Source organism: Enoplosus armatus, chromosome 1 (genome assembly GCF_043641665.1).
Source record: "Enoplosus armatus isolate fEnoArm2 chromosome 1, fEnoArm2.hap1, whole genome shotgun sequence".
Taxonomy (NCBI): domain Eukaryota; kingdom Metazoa; phylum Chordata; class Actinopteri; order Centrarchiformes; family Enoplosidae; genus Enoplosus; species Enoplosus armatus.
In genome coordinates this window covers 19,562,645-19,584,656 of record NC_092180.1, presented here as the reverse complement: position 1 = coordinate 19,584,656, position 22,012 = coordinate 19,562,645, and the positions used below count along the sequence as shown (strand labels likewise).

The following is a 22,012-nucleotide window of genomic DNA, read 5'->3' as shown; positions in this document are numbered from 1 at the left end:
TAATGGACTCCTATGTCTGCTTGTGTTCTGTTTATGTGGGATATTGAAAACACATTCATCTACTTTGAATCAGTAGTTGCAGTTACTTATCTTAAGTAACTTCTTTGAGCCATTCATGTATCAGGTATCGCATCAGGAAAAGACACGCTGTTCTTGGATAAGTTTTTGATTCTAAAGTAATCAGCATCTTCACTCATAATCTGGGATGCCGGCTTCACAATGAATCACAAAACCACTGACAGCCGGACTGTGAAGTGGAGAGAAGCTGGAATGCAGCGCCCTCAGTGCTGGATTTGATGGGGTTTCCTCAGCTTGTCTCAAGTGGCTGTGGGTCTTCTTCTTCCTGGTTGGTGCCGTCAGGAAGTTGTTCGCTCCAGTAGTTGCACTGGCCAAAGGTGTCAGAGCGGGGGAAGTCTACTCCCTCATTTCTAACCAGGACCGGGAAGACATGGTCGACCATCTCGCACAGACGCCCAAAGCTGAGAAAATGACACGCAGACGTTTATAGATTTTAACTGTGCAAAACCACAGTTCAGACAGTCAAACATTGAGTACGTGTCCAGAGTGAAACAGAGAATATAGCTTACGAGGAGATATTGGTTTTGGCGTGCTCCTGAACCAGCTCTCCCTTGGGATTGACAGTGAAAATCCTGTTCAGAGGAACACCCACCTCCTTATAGGAATACACATCCTGAAATCACACACACACAAACAATCACCACCAAAAGCAAGAGGTACCAACACTATACAATTGTGACAAGGCTGAAATATTGTTACAGAGAAAGTACGTGCTTGTGTCTGTTCATGTGAAGTAGCCTCACCGTTGCTCTGTTGCCAAAAGCAGCGTAGAAAGGTTCAGTGTTCGGGTAGAAAAGGTGCTTTATGTCTGTGAGACACTCGATCTTAAACTTCTCTGGTTTCTTCTCAATCACCTCTCTACACGACATGACATCAAACATGAAGTAAATATTATTCACTGCTGTTGAATATTTTCAGTTTTGTTTTTCTGGTTTAAAGGCCAAATTAATTCTGTTAACTCCAACGTAGCCTTTTTGTACATGTGCTGTGTGTCTGACCTGTGCAAAGCAGAAAAAAGACTGCTGGGGCTGAGCAGCACGGGGCCCATTGGCAGCATGGTTCCCCTCTCATTGACCCAGTGCAGGTAGCCTCGCGTCATATCAGCCATGCCAATTGCCCTCGCCGAGCAGTACATGAATTTATATCCATTCCTGTGACAGAGAGAGAGAGACATAGACAGAGACAGAGAGAGAGAGAGAGAGAGAGAGAGAGAGAGACTGTGAGAGAGCTTCTACTTAGTTCTGCACTACAGTTTAAATAAGAAATCGATATAATGAAGACCAGCTATTAAACATATTTCAGTTAAAGGTAAGTAAAACAATGAACCGAATAAGTTATGTATGTAATATGTAATTATAAAAGCCAATCTTTACAACTGCACTCTGTACATGTGTGCAGATTATATGGTGGCACTCACTGGCTGACTTTGTGGTAGAGCCGTGCGATACCCTGGTGAGTCCAGTCTTTACCCAGTGTGGGGAGGATGTGACCCAGGGTGTCTGACCTACAACGCAACACAAGAGAGGCAACATCAAACAATCAATACTGGTGCACTTCAGTACTGTAAATAGAGACAAACCCCCAACACCAAATCTGCATAAAGCCTGCCATCTACTGGTGAAAAGCAGAAACTGAACTGCCTTCTGTTGTATTCTGTTGAATTTCACAAATTGGATAACAGTGAGACTATCTTGCTTTCCCTCACCTGGTGATGGTTCCATCTATATCAGAGATGACTATCTTGTCATCCCAGCTCCAAAGATAGATTGTGCCGTGGCAGCGACAGGTGCCCTGATACTGAGTGGTCACGCTGAACACCACATCATTAGGACCCTCCTTCAGCTGCAGGCTGGCCTGTAAACACACACACATACACACAGAGTGCATGCAGAGATTGAAAGAAGGAAGGTTATGCTAAGGATGCTAACATCACACAGGGAGGGGCTGTCACTGTCAAAACACCCATCATTAAAAGATACACTAAATGTTGCCAACTATCTTTCATTCCAGTGTTTTTGCAGTGATAGAGAATTTAATCTACATGTTTCCACTCTTGGTGGCCATTTTGAGATTTATAATGTGAGACTGGTCCAAGGGAAGACAAGGTATCCATGTTTATTATATAAGCAGAGCTACAACTTCCACATTCTTGCTTTATCATAGTGAACCATGTGTGTGATATGTATGTGTCAAGTCTCTACAGAGCTCCAACGCTGCCATAAACTGCCTTGTTGGCATGTTTTTATCCCCATTAAGCCCAATAAAGCCAACCGTAGGGATACATACCAGTTGCTCTGAGGTGAGCCGAAGAGTCTTTTTATAACAGACGCTGCCAGAACTCATAAGGAGCTCTGACTGGCATGATCCTGACGCCTGATTGGACGATCTGTGGTCTTCATCACTAGAAGATGACTCATCCTTCATCCTGAAAAATCAAACCCAACCAATTTAGTATAAGATGAAACTATGAAAACCAATGAGAATGAATGTGTTTGTGGGAGAAATATGGTGATTTAAGTCACCTGCTCATAGCGAGTGACGTCTCTGCTTGGTCTCCTCCTGCATCTGTCACTGATTCCTGAAGTGCACAAAGGTTAAAGGTCACAACTGGCTTAATCAACTGACCCCCCCATTACTGTGGCAGATTATATAAAACAAATCTCACCAATAATGTGTGTACTTACTGATTTGGAGTCGCTGTTCCTGCTCCTCCATGAGAACCACCAGCGTCCTCCTTTCTTTGGCATCTTCTCCTTCATGATGTTCTCCACTGAGGCCTGGAGACAACCGTGCACATACAACTCAAAACTGACTGAAAAAACTCAAAACAAAGTAAAGCAGAAAACACATGTCAACCCATAAATAAATGAACAGAAAGCAAAAAAAATGTAAACATAAAAGTAAAACATAACAAATACCAAAATAAAGGCAGTTACAGGTGAAACTTCAATGGCACACAAACAAAAGAGCAAAGGATGCAAAGCAAAACCTGGAAGGAAGAGACATCTGAAGACTGGACTGGATAACAGTGGGAAAATGCATGGGAAAAAATGATACACCACAAGAAGAAAGAGAGAGACATGCAAGACAGACAGACAGTTTGACAATGGTGGGAAATGATGACCAAAATACCAAAGAGACAGACAAAGGCATGCCCTGACCAACACCCAAGCAAAGCAAGAAAATATCATACAGGCTGGGCAGGGCTGGAGCCAAAGAGACCAGGTAGGCAGTATGAGAAGAGGCCAAAAGCAGAAAACACATAACTCAAACACCAACACTTAGCACACATAAACATCGGATGGATGGTGGGAGAAATAAAATATGTAAATAAACGGAAAAAAATAAGAAGGGGGATAAAGACATGACATTATTAAAGAGTTAGGAAAACAGATTTAAAGCCATATTTCACTGTGGTATAAGACTGGCAGCTTCTTCATGTGTGTTCATAAACAGCCAATTTTTTTACTGCCATATCAGATCCAGTATCCATAACAACGCTGTCAGCTTTGTCCACCTTGGTTATAATAAAAATATCACATGTAGTGTACACCAATAGCTGAAAGGGTTGAATATTGATTATGAGAGTGAACACACATTATCTGGGAGCATTTGGTTGAATTTTCTTGAAATAATGTGAGTACACTCGCAAATGGCAACACTGAACCAAAGTGAAACATAAGATTAAGGGGAATTGCTGAAAAATGCTGGGGGTGCACAGGAGAAAGTGACGCAGGGGGTTGCAGAACACTAAAAGACACCAAACACCACCTGACAAATATAATGATAAGATAACCAAATTAACATAATTTAAAAACATTATATAGTTATTTTGATTTTAACCGCTCATTCTATGCTGTATAACATTACCCTGAAGGACAGGTAGGCTACGTTGTAGTCTCAAGTGATTCATTTTAAGCTCACAGAATGGAAAAAAACTGGGGCTGGAGACCATGTTCCAGACCATAAATGAAATAAAACAAAAACTAGAATTAATGGAATCACCCACTTCATTCTTAAATTATGGTCAGAAAAGTCAAAAGTGTCGCCCATTCAGTTTCTGACCAACTTTTGAAACATGGTCATCAGTTCTTGAATTGTGGCCAAAAAACATGTTTTATGACCTTTGGCCCCCAAACTTCTCCTTGTGTCCATTTGGACATTTGTGCCAAGAGAGTATATATTTGTGTATCACTGTGGTGGTCTTACCTGCGGCAGTGGTTTCTGATAGACCTGCATGGCCAACATGACAGGAGCTGCTGTGTTCCAGTTGTAGTACCTACAACAGAGGACAGAGAGCGCTATAAGCATTTCTTTACACCTCCGACCTCTATCCGCAAAAGACAGCTGACATATTTGACTCTAAAGGAGGAATTACGAATGCTGTGGCTCTTTCGCTTCTCGATCTTCTCATCTAACTTTAGGCAAGAAAGAAAATAAGCTTGATTCCAAAAATGTTGCTCCATTATTGCAGGATTCACCAGAGATGTAAATATGCCTTTCACATTATACCTTGGTCCTGGAGAAGGTTTGCTACAATGTTTAATAGCCATTAACCCCAAAATAGAAGTATGTATGTGTCTTAATGTGTGTAGACTATTAAAACAGACAAATAACAGATGGTTGTCATAGTTTCTGCACTCTAAATGTCACACTATACTATATTCACTGTATTGAATGTAGTATAGTAGTACATACTTGTTTCCTATCTTCACCACCAGGTTAGGGTCTTCGATGATAGAAGGGTTTTCAGAGAACTGCTGGTAGGAAATTGCCCTCTCCTGGAACTGCTCTGTGGCATGAAACACACACACACACACACACACACACACACACACACACACAGATTGACAGACAGATGTTTTACAAAGTTAAAATTTAACAGCACTGTAAGCTAATTTTCCTTCTGTCATTGCCTCCGTGCAAATTCCTGATCCTACCTCTTGTGATCTCCCGGTTGTCAGTGAGCCCTCCGCACAAAGAGATGGCAACATGAGGCAGGTCCCCCATTTGGTCGGACAAACTGTCTACGCCGCTGTCCATCCCACTGCTGCTCACTGACTGTGGGGACTGATTAGTGCTCCGCACTCCCATCATCATCATCTCTGAGTCCCCCCTCATTGAGTTACTGCCTCCATCACTGAGGAGAGAGAGAAACACACACACACACACACTCTTAAAGATGTACATCACTGAAAAATATTGCTGGGATGGTGTAGGTCAGTTTCAGCCAACTACAGCTATTACAATTATTCAACTGTAATAAGTAATTACTGCCATTATTTACAATAAGGCAGTGTGTATTTGGGGTGGGGTATGATTGCACTCATGTACGCATGCTCAAACATGTTCAGTACATATATATGTCTGTTACTGAACCTTTTAGGGAAGTAGAGAGCAGCTACTTCAGGCTCCAGCTCTGTAATGTCGTCCAGGTATATGCCATCGGCACCCAGGTGTTGGCTTCTCTTTTCTAATATGAGACAATATCACACATCGTCAGTAGCAGAACTAAAAGATGACAATGAAGCATATCGACACTTTGAGATCAAGAAAATCCCTTGTATTGTTTGAGATAGAGCACTGATACCTTTCTTCTTGGATGGTGAATCAGTTCTTCTGATGGGACTTCCCCTATTCCCGCCTTCGTCAAGGTGATCAGGGAGGATCCTGGGAGACGATGAGCAGGCTGTTAAACCCTCCATCTCTGCGCACGACAGCCCGACACTTTCCACTTCTCTCCCTAAGGGAAAAAAAACACATTGGTGCATAAAAACAAACTCATGGGTCAGTAGGATATACTGATACATAAAGTTAGCATTCATTCTGCAATTCAACAATCACTATGATTACGACTTGAATCAGGCTGTCCTGTTGATTTATGGTCCATCCATGGAAAAGTAAACATGTCTCATTTCAGAAGTCAAATTTGCAAAACATAGGACCTCCAAAACATCACCACTGGAGGTCACTAAAGGGCCAGTGCTGCAAGTCTGAAAGAGAGAAATTTACAGAGACACAGACACTTGTAGAGAATACTTTGCACATTAAAAGCAATAGTGTCCTCCATATAACTACCTTGCTCTCCTCCAGCCCTGTCCAGAGTGTTAGTGGTTAGTCCGACCCTGGCTCCATTTTTGCTTTCTTCAGTGTCTTTGTCCCCACTGTGAGCAGGGGTCCCCCCTGGCTGGGGAGCATAAAGAGCGAGGGAGGGGGGTCCAGTGTCACTGATGGCTCTGAAGTGAGTGCTAGCAGACACAGGGATGGAGACAGTTGAGGCAGGATTTTGCTTCTGGTGGGACGTCAGGAAGGACGGCTGTGAGCGAGAGAGACAGAGATCAAACCTTTCACACAATATTTCTTTTTTTTTCTACCCTTACTTTCCTTATTTCCATTTCTTTCTCCATTGTGGGAAATATGCTTATTCACTTTCTTGAGATGAGAAGAATGATACCACTCTCAGGTCTGTATGGTGAACGGTTTACAGTTAGTCTTACAGACTATTTCCTATTTCCAGGTCAGGAACAGTACCTTCCTGGAGTCTCCGCTAGTTGGTCTTCATGCTAAGCTAAGCTAACAGGCCACTTACTCTTGCAGTAGCTTCCTATTCAACGTACAGACAGCAGAGTGGATACGTGTAATAGCAGCGAAATTTACAATACTAATATGTAGAGCCAATACAACAAAAATAAAGTTTTGAAATCTTAATAATATATGAAAGCAAGAGTTGAGATATTTTCTGCAGTGTGCGTGTGTGTAGATACCTGGGCAGCCTGTGGCAGCTCCCCCCATGTCCACAGCATCTCCGGGTTGTCTTTGTTCTGATTGGTTAGCTCTGAGTCGCTCTTTGGCGTTGATGACCGTGAATCATCGGGGCTGCAGGGAAAGTGACGGACACTTGATGTAAACTTCAAAAGTATACGTCACTAGTATAAAATAAAGCAGAAATGCTAATAAAAATATTTGAATAATTTGAATAATCTGTTTCCTTCATTGGTGCATTATTTCATTTCCAGCATTCAAAGAGGGTAAAATCGAAGGTGTTACCTAACAGGTGAAGAGAGGTGAGAGGTCTGCTGAGGACAAGAGATGGACAGGCCACAGAGCGGAGGGATGGAGAGAGTCTCCTTAATCACATTACTACAGGAAGACAAAAAGACACAGAAAGACAGACAAAAACAGAAAAAGAAGACAAGGAGCAGGAAAGAGTGAATCATGATTATCATCTACTAATCGTGAACACAGAAACTTTGTCAAAATGCTTAGCACAATAAGAAGAGAAAAAAGAAGAACTGAATAGAAGAGTTTACTAGACAGTCAAATAAGACAAGGATAAGTTTATCATTAAGTGTCTGTGTGTGTGGTTCGTGTCCAAATAATACCTCTGTGAACGGATCCAATCAGTGCTGGGGTGTGTGCGCGTGTTGGCTGTAGACCCCTGATCACCGTACACGGGTCTGATCATAAACACACACATGCAGGGAGATGTCAGTCATATACACGCGCACATTATTTCGAATCCTGTGCACACACCATACTTAAAATACACACTGTCCCCGAAAGTTCAAATAAAGTAAAACAAGTGATTTGTTTGCGCTCATAAAAATGTCCTAAAACACTTTGAAACACCAATTATAGTCCAATAATATCTCATCCTTACTTTGAAAAACTACTTATGAGACTGTTTGACTGTAACCACACGTCACAAACCAGCCTGAAATGTGCTTATCAAGTACAGTATGAAGCATGACAAGAGGCAGACACACATTCATTCATGTCTTTAAGGGTTTCAGGAATTTTCCTGTCCTGCCAAAGCTTGAAACCTCTGCACTAAGAGCCATTATTTCAAAGAAAGAGAGAACACTGTGGGAACATGACAAATCCTTGGAGTGCGTCCCACAAAGAGAGCTGGTTTTCAAAGGGCTTCACACACGTACGTAAACAGAAACATGCACACACATGCAGACTCACACATTAATTCTCATCTCCCCAAACTGTGCCAAAGCATACAAAACATGTAACACTGGTTTAAAGGCCCTGAAAACATATCAGCTTCTTACTATGAGTAATGGTTTCCTACTTTGAATCAGAATCTGATGACAGTTGGTGGATTGTTTGGTCATTGTCAATCAAATCTGAATAAAACCCACCCACACAGTCCTGATGAAGCAGGTTGGCTGAGCTTCTGAGTGTTGAACTCTTAATAAATAAATAATTACTTCCCTTAATTTTACTGTGATTGTTGCTTTTTAGTCATAAATATTTAACGTTACAGAGTAACACTTTTTTCAGGGGTTTTACGGGACACAGATGGTAAGCTCACATTTTGTTATGCAATCATTCTCTGAATTTGACAAGTTGCTCACAATGACAACATGCTGATGTTTAGCAGGTATAATGTTCACCATGCTCACCATTTCTCAGCATGTTAGCATGCTAAGTACAGCTGAGGCTATCGGGAATGTCATCAGTTCTGCAGGTACTGATATTTGCTTATAAGTGTAAGTATTGGACCTGATGTTGGCGCTAGATGATGAGTAAGGGGGATCACCAAAGTGATTACAAATCATCCTAATGTTTGTGCAAAATTTCACGACAATTCATCCAATAGCTGTTGAAATATCTCAGCCTGGACCAAAGGGAAAAAAAAGCGACATTGCCATCCATAGAGCCACACACACAGATAAATGGACACAATCCAATTTGAGCATTAACACAATGTCCTCAGTTTATAGGGCTTTTATTTGTATTCCTGTTCTTCTAATTCACGTGGTGCAAATGCACAAGCCCGTTTCTGGACAGCTGGAACAACCACTTACACACTCAAACTGATTCAAAACATAACCACATACACACAGTCTCTCCGCTTAAACACAATTAGAGAAGTTATTAACAGTTCATCTGTTCACAAACAACATTGTGACTGCTGACGACGGTTGTTTACCACAGCGATGGAACAGACTGACTGGTATTTAATAACCTCTCTCTCTCTCTCTCTCTCTCTCTCTCACACACACACACGCTCATTAAAACAGACAGAAACAAAAACCCATAAGCTCAGAAATACTGGAAATACTAATGTTTTTTTGCTTTTTCTGTCACTCCTGAAAGCCTAAAATGTTCAAATTAAAACACACAAACACAACAATCTACCATGTACACACACCTGCTGCCGTCACCCTCTCTCTCCTCATCAGAGCTCAAGTCAATAGTAAACATGTCTTCGTCCTCTGAGAACTCTTCCCCACTCTCCTCTCTCCTGCCTCCTCCTCCTCCTCCTCCTCCTCCTCCTGCCTCTGGCCGCGCCTTCCTCCTCCTCTTCCTCCTCTTCTTGGTCATCCCGCCATCACTCTGCTGCAGTCCCAGTGTCTGGACAGGAAGTGAGCTGCAGGGCATGGTGTCTATGTGATGACAGAAAGTAGCATGAAAATGAAGCACACACACGTTCACACAAATTCCAAAATGTGTTTTTTCCACAGGGCCTACCATGGTGACGAGAACTGCCCCTGCCCAGCTGGGCCTCCATTAACTGCTCCCCGGTTGACATGATGGGTGATGTTGCAAGGTAGGACGGAACTATTTCCTGTCAACAGAAGAACATGACATGATCCTATGAGGCCATCGATATGATCCAAAATCATCATTTACTTCTTACTCAAACTGAGGTGAACAGTATTTGATGTAAAATATTTGAAATTTGGAGAGAAATCACGTGGGAAAGTGAGTGTGAAGATAAAGTGGGGTAGCAGCAAGAGTCTACAGCCATGCTGGCAATTCTGAGGCACATTGGTACGTTGAGCTAAATGCACGGAAACATGCATTTGTTTAGCAGATACAAAGACTACCATGTTTACCATCTTAGTTTAGCATGTTAGCATGCTAAAATGTGCTAATTAGCACATTAAAATTAAAATTAAAATTTGACCTGATGATGGTGCTAGATGAAAAGTCAGAGGATCACCAAAGTGATTACAATTCATCCTGAGGGGAACATAAATGTGTGTAACATATTTCATGGCAATCCATGTAATAGATTACATATAGATAGTTGAGATATAGTGGACCAACCAACAGAGATTTCCATCCCTGGATCCTACAGCTAGCTTTGCTAACAAATATAGTATGCATTTTTGTTATTCCACAAAAACGCTGAGAGCAGAAACTGAGTGTTCATGATTGATGAAACCAAAACGCTTATTTTCCCCCATGCGAGTCTACATAATCTGGAGGGAATTTGGGTTTGAGCTCAGATTAGCAAAATCACAAGGATTTGCTCGTCGAAGTCCCCCAGCAATGACTATGCAAGAGAGAGAAATAGACAGAGACAGTGTGAGAGATGAAGAGATGATCCAGACAGTGCAGACTGACACATGCCTTGCAGTGCACGTGTCACAACACAGTCCAATTCATTTTGATGGGACAGGAAAGGGGGACAGAGCTCAGGGTGTTCATTATGGCAGGTCACAGTTCATCTGCTCAGAGCTCTAGCCTTGCTGGAAACATCCAACCCAAAACCACTTTTAATTCCTTTAAATGTTTTTGGATGCTTCATTCTCAACTATTTCTTTAAAAATTGGACGTGTTGTTTCTGTGTATACGATTTTCTGCACAAATCTGAATCTACCTGCATCAAAGAAGTATGTGACCTGATTTCAGGTGGACTATCCTTTGAGACGAACCCACTTTCCCCACAGGATACAGAATTTGTTTTTACACTGCAAAAACTAGATGACATGAGACTGAGATTACATTTCACACAGAATTTTAAATCCATGAGATCGGTCACACTGAATAAAAGTTGGTTATGAAAACAATTACACTTAATTTGTATGTTTTCACCTGTAAGGCACGTCAACATAACTACATCAAGATAAATTACACCATGTAGGTATTAAGAAATTCCTCATGTTCTAGCCTAGATTCATTTCTGCTGGAACATTTGATTAACGTTTCATGTGCAGGATATTTTTGCCAATACACAAGCCCCAGCAAATCCTCAAGTTTAACTTTACACCCTGAGGAGCAGAGAGGGAGAGAGTTAAAAGGGGGGTTGGGTGGGTGAAGCACAGAAGACTGGGCTCGGTGCCAAATAGTTTCTTTAAAATGTTGTTGATCTTTTTCCATTCAAAACGTTGAGATGATAAGGTAGACCGTTACTGAGAGACAGAAGAAAAACCCTAATGGAGGATGAGTAATTTGAAACTGAAACAGACCATATAATGTTTATTATCTGACAGTGTTTCATCTTGTGCATGTTTATCTGTGTGGAAGATACACTGTGCACAGTACGTGTTGTATGTGCTGTCTGCCTGTCTCGTTTGTCATGCTCCTCTTTCACTATTTGTATGTCTATCTGACTGTCTTCCCGCCAGTTTGGACAGTACTCAGATCAGTGACAGCCAGTTTCTGAGTGCAGTCTGTGTGCAACAGACTGTAGGTGAAGGTGAATTTGGCGGAGCTATAAATAGCCCTCTGGTGGTTTTCCACTCTGCAGAGGGAGAGAGGTATGTCAAGGAGAGGACTTGACATAAGGCCCAAACAGTGTGACAGACATGGTCGAAAAGAATTAGCAAATAAGGCTCAATGTTTGTTTGAATTTGAAAAAGAGTCTATGGCATTAAAACGTTAGTCTTTATTTTCACATCCATTAAAGACTGAGGCATTACAATAATCTAAAGAGCACGTATTGATTGATTGACAGAAAGGTTCCCAATCTTTGACAGAGACAGTAAGTAATGAAAGCAGAATTAGACCAACATAATCCATTGACATGATGTTTGTCAAGTACTTTTTCCTAATCTCATCTGTCCATACACAACCAACATACTGTTCACATTGTCAGGGACATTGTCACATTGTTCAGGACTCCAGAATGAAGCCTCAAAGAAAAAAATAACCAAGCATCAGTGGCTACTGAGTCACTATCGGAGGACAACAGCAAACAAGCGTGCACCTTCTGGCATCGAGATGAAGTCAAATAGTTGTGCTGCCATGACTAACTTTCCAGGGTTGTAAAATCCAGCTGCAGAAACAGCTGTGTGGTGTCTTAGCATTTGATAAGCTTCCAAACTGGATTTGCTGGTTCATATTTCATGCTCTAACTTTACAATGTAAAAACATCCTCACACCAAAGCAAGCCATTGCATTCTATAGCCAGGCTGCTGCTGAAAAAGATCAAAACCTTTCATTTCTAGACACATTTCTTTCCATATTTCAAATGTAAAAAATAATCCTTGGCTTACAACCACTCTATCGAGGTTATTAAACAAAAATGTGCGAACAGCTATGCTCTTAATACCCAGGTCTCACTGAAATCTTAATTTTTTTGGTTCTGTATGTATGATGACAGACTGTATGATGAACACAGGATTTTCAGTATTAAAGTGGAGATGAAATGGCAATGGCACTAACATCGTGACGTATTTCTGAGTGAAACAGGATAGGCAGGCGGGAGAGGAATTTCGTTGAAAAGTGGGCGTGTCATAACTGACGTACCATGCTGTTGCTTGCCAGCCAACAAATGAGTGTTAGCTCTGTGCTGCTAAAAGTTGAAGATTGCTTGATAGGTGGATGTCATGATATTATTGGTTGAAATTGGTTGGTTCAGCACATGTCATGTTTTGTTTTACAGGAAGAAAACATGATTGGATTTTGATGTAAGAATACAAAGACATTTTTTTTTGTTGCACAATATGACTGCGGGTCAAAAGGGTTTAAAGGGTCATTTCTCATTTCATCTCAACTTTGAAATATTTTGAAGCCTCCTCCAGCAGCTGTCTGACAGGACTCTGAGAGGACAGCCTCATGTTGCATCTCAGACTACACGAGAGGATGGGGGGCATGTCTGCCTCCCCCAGGCTTGTTTGGGCAGGAAAACTAGAGATCTAAGCCTGATAGTTAAAATGACAAAACAACATGTATTTGCAGATTCATCAGTAAGTGGTGAAATCACAGTTAGAACTACCACAATGTGAGAGGGAAAGAATTGAATGTGTTCCCTATGAGTCCAAGCACTGTCTGTATTCTAGTTCAGGCTGTACAACCTTCAGGTCAGTAAGTTATGTTCCGTCCTATATTTGTGTGTGTTTACCGACTCAGAGTAATGACTCTGTCAATCATCACTCACCAGCGTGTTCTCAGTCTCTTTGACGAAGAAGGCCTCTCCATTTTCTCCCAGCTTCATTTGCAAACTCACTGGCTCTCCATTAACCTCTATGTCCACCTGCAGGACAGAATAAAGAGTCCTTTAACGTGCTTTAAACCTCATTAGCGGGAATCAAACAAACCTTCAATTTGGGATTTTGTGTCAACATATTCAGTAACTTTTACTTAGTAGTTCTTCCACCTCTGATTAAAACTTGTGTCATCATCTCTTAGGAACTTGCTTTTCTGCTGTTGTCAGAATACAAGTGTGAGCGACAGCCTCTGAGCTCTCAAATAACCTGTTACACAAAAATACACTGCATGCAGTACAGTACAGTACAAGAGATAGAAAGAGTGAACGCATGAGGGAGGGAGCACCCTATAATCTCACCACTTTCTCACGGGACCGCAGCACGCCCATCTTGCCGAACCGGACGTGGAAGGGGGAGCACTGCAGGGAGCCATCAGGCTGCCGGACCACGATGACATCTATACACCCGGACAGTGTTGCAGGGTTGAGTCCCCTGTACAGCTCCTTGACCTGCACAAACACCTGGCCCGCCAACTGACCCACATAGTTCATGGTCTGCAACTGGAGACAGACAGGGAAGGAAAGAGGGAGGGGGAGAGTTATGGTTGATTTATTTTCCTACAAAGGCGTCTCTTTTGTCCATTAAATGAGGTTTTATTTACATTTCAGGCCTTTAACGTATGCAGAGCATCACACACTGGCAGGACAAATGACCTTTAATGGACTTATTGGCTGTTGGAGATCAAACTCTTGACAGATGAGACGTTATATGTAACCACAAGGCCATCCTGTCATCCTGCCACAGTAAAACACATTATTGATCCACTCAGTCCAATTACTGCCCACTCACGCAAGCTAACTTAGCAGATGTTTGGCAGGTTGCTGAAACCAAACAATGACAGTTTTCACATTATTTTCTAGTCTCATGGTGTGGTATTGATTGATGTTGGTGTGTGGGTGCATGGATGTGAAAACATTCTTCTTTTTAATGTCTGTTGAAAACAAAAATCACTCTCAAAAGTGCCTTTTCCTCTCTGTAATGCAATGCTCCATCGGGGACAAGAGTAATCATGTGGTGCTGTGCCAGTCTCTGTGATCCACAACCTCTAATGCTCTCTGTCTAGAATGCCAAACATGGCCCTGGAGAGAGCCGCCGACAGGGAAATGCATTCATTGGGCTGCGAGATGGGTGGTTGTTGATTCGGGGCGCAGAGAAGAGAGAGAAGAGTAAGAAAATATATTCAGCGTCCAGGAGAAATCAACAGTATTGATTGAGATAATAAGAGGGAAAGTGAGGAGAAAAGAAGACAGGAGGAGAGGAGAGGGGCTGAGAAAAAGAGTGAAATTCTGAAGGAAAAGAAAAGAAACAAACAAAAGCAGAGGAAGATGGATGACTCTAGAGAAATAGATAATGTTAGTTAATGTTAAGAGGAAATTTGGGGAAGAGGGAGGGAAAATACTTTATTTAGCTTTAGTCTGCAAAATGACGTATACACACACACACACACACAATATGTGAGATCAGCGTGTCGTCTGTGTAACAAACTGTCCCTTAAAATCTCCACCTGCCACCTGTTTGTGCTGACTCAGTTACTGGCATCCTCTCTGTCTCCCATCACACACACACACACACACACACACACACACACACACACACACATTGTTACAGCGTAGGGGACAGATGGCTAAATATTTTAGCAGACCACGTAAGAACATTCTAATGACGTTAACATGATTTGTTAACACCAATTAATTACTGTGAATCACAGATTGGGGCTCTTCTGCTCTAATGATCCAGCATTACTGTTGTACATCACAGGCTAGTTCTGACCGGCCTGCTATGGCTACACAGCACGCTACAATTTAGCTGTTATTAAACCAATGAATACACTGTGTCCAGACTGAGCCTCATGGCACCTCTGCTTAAATCACATCAAACTAAATGTGGGTGTATTTATATAAAAATGTCACATGTACTTAAAAATAAACCTATCATCACAGAAACAAACTGTGGTGCCTTTTGGATATTTTTGAGGGGTCAGTTAATCCAAATGACAAGAAACATATTTTCTAACTAGAGCGATATCTAGCTGTGCAGACAATTGTGGTTTTCCTGGGGACGATGTCTTTCTATTTTTAATTTCTACTACAGCAGAAAGTACATCCAATTGTTTGAGGTTTGAGGTGGCAACAGAAATCTTAGAAGAGACATATTTCTAAAAACATGGACAAATAAAAGCAAAACTACCTGCATGGCTAGATACCACAGGAGTGAAAACACAATATAAATCGTCTTTTGGGTGAATGGACCCTTTAATCTCTCGGTGGGACTTGAAACTGAGAACTGGGAGTGGGACTGTTGGACAATGATAACATAATTACTTGACCCCTTTTTCTCACTTGTCCCTTTATTTTCTTTCTCTCACAAACACACACATGCCACAGACCTAATATCACTGTCAACATAGACCACGTGCAAACAGTTGAACCATTCACTCACACACACACACACACACACACACACACACACACAACCAAAGCCTTGCCCAGTCTTCCAGGAAATCTCTGTTTAACAGCCAATCACAATGTTTCACCATTACGTAACAACCAATCACAAGACAATTCATAAGGTCATTCGTTGTCATTCAATGTAATTGAATTTCTAGGAAACAACACATCAAAGCCCACAGAGATATTAATTAATAAAAGTTAGTCAGTATAAAACTTCACTCTCACTACAGCAAAGACAGCGAGACCATAAACCCGAGAGACAGACAGAGGCCGAGGGACTAACAGACAGATGATGATGTGAAGGATTATCCAATTAAATCAGTTTAATGTGGCTGGAGCAGCAGTCTGACACTCTGGGATTACTGACTGTTACAACTAAATGGCAACAAGGACAGACAGAGATCATCGTAATTCATTATAGTACATATTTGGTAAAGAGAAAGAAGTATATATTTATATCATGTATAACCTTGTCCCCCATGAATTAGCAGAAGGAGGCATGTATATGTTGAAGCTGAATAACAAACGAGATGGAGTGAAATATCTGCATGAGGTTGATAATTGGATCGTAGTATCGTGTGTGGCCTGTGAGGCGACATGTAAACATCTGCACACGGGGTGAGGCTCTGCAGTCTGCACCGCAGCTCTGCCTTCATTCAAACAGCCGCACATTGTGACACGCAAAACCAACGTGAAGGCACACGTCCGATCCCATACGGAGTACACACTGAATAAATGGCATATTATGATTATTTGATATTTCCCTTACGGCGGGTTACAGTAATCTACAATCCAGCAATCCCACTTACATTATTTATTGATGTGTCTCTTCGCTCCGGGATCTTTCCGCCATCCAAACTGTTCCTCTAAACGCCCGCTACAGTTTTAGTCCGTTACGTGTCCGTCATCAGATCAAACATAGTCGGTAACGCGTTCCTCACATCTGATCTGGGATCTTAAGCTCAAGGCTGCTTCGCTATTTAAACCGCAGTGAAGCGATTCCTCCCACCGCCACCGGACTGCAGATACGGAGCCGCCCGATTGGCTGAGCCGGCGGCGACGTCACATAATATTGACTCAAATTTTCCCTCTTAATAGGCTGGCAGTTTTGTTTACGATTATATTACTGTGATTTTATACTATTTATGTATTGTACCCTTTATGAAGGATTAATAAATTGTATCTAATGGCTTTTTTAATGGTTAATAAATAATATAAGCCCTTTTTGGGTTGCCATGTTGTGGCTGTGTTTATCCTCATCCAGCATGACACTTGATTTGTCGTTTGTCATAAGCTTTAACTAATCAGGAATGGACTGTTTGACCTCTGACCTTCTGGAAAAGAGCTGCAGGGCATCTGGCTGCCTTATTACCTAGTGGCACCTAATTCATTTTTTATTTTTTTTAATTTATGCTGTTTTGATATAAATAGTAAACAACATGTGAACCCAGTTACCCAAACGACATACTATGAAATACATAGCAGTCTACATAAGGCAAATATGACAATCTTAGATTCCACAGAGTTGGTTAATCTTAAACAGCACATGCAGAGCAGCATGTTTTAAGCCATACATTTCTCCCTGTGTATGACTGGGAGAAGAGCACCAGTAAACAGGCTCTTGTTCTCTTTCTAAAGAAACACAAATCTAGTAAGTGGAGCAGAGGAGACCAGAATAGCAGTGACATTCAGGCGGCTCGAAGGCATCTGTAGTTGTGCAATGTACTGACTGTGTCTCAGTTTTCAGAAATGTAAATCTACCCACTTGCCCTTACACATCAAGGCCAGACCAAGACATTGTTGGCCTGTTCATTATTCTCACTACGTTTTGATTCCCAAATGGCGGGCTTTACTATAGCATATTTATTATATATATTTATTTTTGTCCCCCATATTTTTTTTTATATCTGTATTTATTATTTGTATATTGTTTTTTCTTTAAAAACAAACAAACTTCTAATTCTTATTGAAACAGTGCTGTCTGCTGTGTGTTTCTGCACCTTTCTGACTTTGCTGCTGTGACGTGTAAATTTCCCCACTGTGGGATTAATAAAAAGTCTAAGTCTAAATCATATTAAGATTGTAAAACTTACACGTTTTTAACAAAAAGTAACATATGCAAGTTAGAGTTATTGAACTGAAACCCCATTAACTGCCACTCTGAATCTGCAATATTGTACCCTATCTATGTGGAATAATGTGGTCTTTCAGTTCCAGGTTATCTTCAACAATATATATATATACAGTATATACATTAACCTGGGAAGCAAAGTTTTTTTGACACAATTTACTGGAATAGTTCAACATTTTTGAGAAATACTCTTATTTGCCTTCTTGTCAATGGTTAGATGAGAAGATTGATAATCCGTGAATATGAGGCTACATGCAGCAGCAGGTTAGATTAGTTTATAAAGACTGAAAACAAAATGTGCCTACCAGCACCTCTAAAGCTCATTAATTGACACGTTATGTGTCATTTGTTTAATCCGAAACAGATAACAGAAGTGTAAAAATGCCATGTTGTGGTTTTATGGGGGTTATGTGCTCTTTCTTGGCAGGGAACAGTAACTTCCAGGAGTCTCCTCTGGTTGCCATGGCATGATGACGACAAGATGAAGTTACTGTGCCTGGCCAAGACATAGTCTGGCGCATAACCCACTGTTATACCACTTTTTACATGCCGGTTTTTGTATTGATTAAACACATTTTAGAGGTGCTGATAGGCAGATTTTGTTGTTTCCAGTCTTTGTGCTAAGCTAACTGGTGGTATCGATTTTTTCATTAAACCCATGTCTATAAAGTGTATTTCCCAAAATGTCAAATTATTCCTTTAAGTATAATACTCTTTTTTTTTGTCTGTCAAAAACAGCAATTTGTGGTTTTATGTGTGGTCAAATGTGGGACTATTTCTTGGCTGGGAGCAGTGACTTCCTAAAGTCTTGTCTTTACCGTGAGGTTGCCAGGCAATAAACTAAGATAACCTGCTGTTGGCTCATTATGTTGACAGCTTAGAAATTTATGGGCTCGAGACAGAGAGCCTGAGGAGAAGGTGTCTTTGATAACGGACAAGTAACATGCATGATACATGTACCGTTATCAGTCCCCTAAGCTGTTGTACTGTACATTACATCACATGTGTTCCTATTTTGTATTAAGATACAGTATGTGTAACAGGTAGAGTTCTCATGGCACATGTATGTATTTATGTATGAGGGGCCGTACAAGCCATAATTCATTCTGGCCCTCTCACATAGATACATTCTCCTTTCACATACATATATTATAGATCTTACATTTAAAATCAATCTACTCACATACATATATTGTCACTTTTACATATGTATATACTTGACACTCACTCACTGCATGTATTTTGTCTCATTTTTTGTGGTATCCATCACTTTTACTGACACAGGAAGTTCCTGCTTAAGCAGGAAGTCACTCTCAAACCAGTAAATACATGTGCAAGACTTGCTCATCTTATCCTAACCTGATATTAAAAAGCAGAACAATACAATGATGCTATTCAAATTCATTCTGTTTTCTTATCAAGTGCAGTTTTCCATTTTTGGAGGAATTAGCAATGAAAATGACATTAGATATGTTTAATAATGTCTTAAAATGTACTGAATGAATGCAAAGAGAAGCTATAGATTATTTTGTTTGAGAGGCTGCATGGAGAACTTTGTGATCACATTCAGACTTTATCTGGATTTCTGTCAATCTCAAGATTTATTGAAGATTCAAGAAATACTGAAGCAGTCAATACATTAGAGTCCTTGTATGGATGTCTTAATTTTTGCTGACTGCTTATGAAACCAGACAAAGAACCAGGTCTGAGCACAGTCATGTCCTGTTCCCTCGACCTGTCATGACTGGTCATCAAGGCAGACCTCGATACAGCATTTCAGGAGAGCAAACAGACATAGTGTTATCAAACCAAACTTCCTTCGCGGTAACAATAAAGCTAAAGTTATAAACAAACACAACCGATTTATTTCCACTTGACATGGGCAGAAAATGATATAAAATGATACCACTTTCAGTGCTTCTCCTATCTGTTATTATATGTTCCTGACCACTGTAATCAGATTATAGTAAGATTATGTAAGGTGCTATTGCCTGACCTCAGATCTGGACACAGAGTTCCCACTTTAGAGAAACAATCACAACGTGTCTCTCCTCACAGACTCTCCCCTGGCTGCGTCTCATGGCTTTTTTTTTTATTCTTAGAACCAGCCCTGAGTTACACTCACATCCAACATCCCACTGTTTGCTTTTCTAGACTTTTTTTAGAGAGTGCTAATACAACACAAACACAGTGACTTTCTCAACATGAGAACACTGACAGAGAAGTATATTGAGCATCTCTAAAGGAATAATGTCTAGAGAGAACTGGGTTTTGTTTGTGTGTGAGCATGAAACTCCCATCACAGCCTGTGATACAGTTCATGACTCACACACACACACACACACACTGCACCGGGCAGACGGAGAGGGAACAAGGAAACACGTGTTGGGTTTTCTAAGAACTGAGTCATTCATCAGGGAGCCACAAGTAGCCAACTAGAGGGGGAGAGGGAGGGGAGAGGGGGAGACAGACTGAGAGAATATGGAGAGTAGGCTAGAGAGAGAATTTGCAGAATGTTAATGTTTGTGTGGACGTGTGACTGAGAGAGAAGGTTGTAGAGGTGTGACTGAGGAGAAGAACTTGTTTATTTACTCCATTGTGCAGGGTGATCATCGGATCAGGTGGATTTACAGACTGTTTTGCAGTCAACAAATCTATATTCAAAATCTGACAAGTCTTGTCATGGATGACGCAATACATGGATTTATAAATGGACAACCAGAATAACAATTTATATTTAATTATATTTATCTTCTATCTCTTTATTCTGTCCCCTGCTTCACTATTTTCACTTTTATCCTTCCTAAAATTGTTTTCCCATTTAAAGAAATAATTCGACATTTTGAGGATATGGATACTGTAGTGTTTGTATGGTAAATACGAAGCTGCATCCAGTTGCCGGTTAGCTTAGCTTAGCATAACGACTGGAACAGTTAGTTGAAAATCCACCTACCAGCACAAATTAACATGTTATATATTGCTTGTTTAATCGGTACAACCAAAGTCAGGCTAGCTGTTTCCCCGTTTCCCGTTTTTATCCTAAGCTAAGCTACCTGGCTGCAGCTACAAAGTCAATGCACAGAAATGAGAGTCTTCACATGTACCTCTTGGGAAGAAAGCAAAAAAACGTACATTTCCCAAAGGTCAAATTATTCCTTTAAGATCGTAATTAAAAGAAATACGCAGTAAATATTTCTGGACCCGTCAAATGATGGCTGGTCAATGAGGTCTCTAGTTCCTACCTTATTTAATTTTTAGTGCATCACATTGGCTGCATGTCTTTGAATTCAACAGGGGCATCATTGAATTAAACAGAAGCGTATTTAAGTGTTAAGGAAATGAAACTGCAAACACTGACACAGACTTGACTTCTGGAATTTCATTCATTACAGCACATGTGTGGCCATGTGCTTTGTTTGTTTATGTGGGTGGGTTAATATTTGCTCTCTGCATGCATGCACTGTATGTGTCCCTGTGGGCATGGACAGCATAGTGTACAGAGTGTATAAAGTGTCTGTTTACAGTGTGTGTGTTTGTGTGTGTGCTGGCTGATATGTTCCCTATCACTCCAGCGATCGCCCTGCTGCAGTGTGTTACTTTATGTCAGACACGTGAGAGGGAGAGAGAGGAAGGAAGAAGGTTGGTTTGCTGAGAGAGGGGAAGCCTGATCTCTCCCAGGAACTCTCACTGAGGTCAAGAATGCATTCACTTCATCACCACGGAGACGGGGGTGTTTCTGGGAGGATGGGCTGAATGAGCCAATCAGAAGGCTGCCTGAGCCACACATTACAACTAAACTGTACAACCCGTCCTACCAGACACCCTCCATGGCCTCAGAAAAAATCTGATTAGTTTGGTTTCCAGAGCCAGACATGACTGGTTAATGCTGTAATACCACTGCCACCTACTTTGACCTGAACAACAATGTCTGACATCTGACTGGAACAAATATCTGATGTATTAGTGAAAGAGCAACAACGTTATGAATTGAGCCTTAAAAAGGACATACCTACCCAACTCTTATCTCATTGAGACAAAAGCACATGCTGTTGAGAAGAGGACAGATATAGCAAATCCTCTTATATAATGTGCAGTAGTTGTCACATTCCAAGGTTTAT

General features: G+C 41.1%; 1 protein-coding gene across 1 annotated transcript; it reads right to left on the bottom strand.

Annotated features, from left to right (window-relative positions):
* Positions 1 to 307: 307 nt before the first annotated feature.
* On the bottom strand, positions 308 to 13,813 carry lpin1a (lipin 1a). Its single transcript, XM_070919622.1, has 23 exons — positions 13,613 to 13,813; positions 13,205 to 13,300; positions 9,565 to 9,661; positions 9,245 to 9,479; positions 7,461 to 7,535; positions 7,126 to 7,218; positions 6,843 to 6,954; positions 6,157 to 6,394; positions 5,669 to 5,821; positions 5,458 to 5,551; positions 5,019 to 5,218; positions 4,777 to 4,870; positions 4,288 to 4,357; positions 3,272 to 3,358; positions 2,763 to 2,855; positions 2,601 to 2,656; positions 2,365 to 2,503; positions 1,784 to 1,932; positions 1,496 to 1,582; positions 1,077 to 1,229; positions 822 to 936; positions 588 to 691; positions 308 to 479 (listed from the first exon to the last, which is right to left on the bottom strand). The coding sequence occupies exons 1-23, from the start codon at positions 13,802 to 13,804 to the stop codon at positions 308 to 310; spliced, it is 2,904 nt and encodes a 967-aa protein (XP_070775723.1). The 5' UTR covers positions 13,805 to 13,813.
* Positions 13,814 to 22,012: the final 8,199 nt, after the last annotated feature.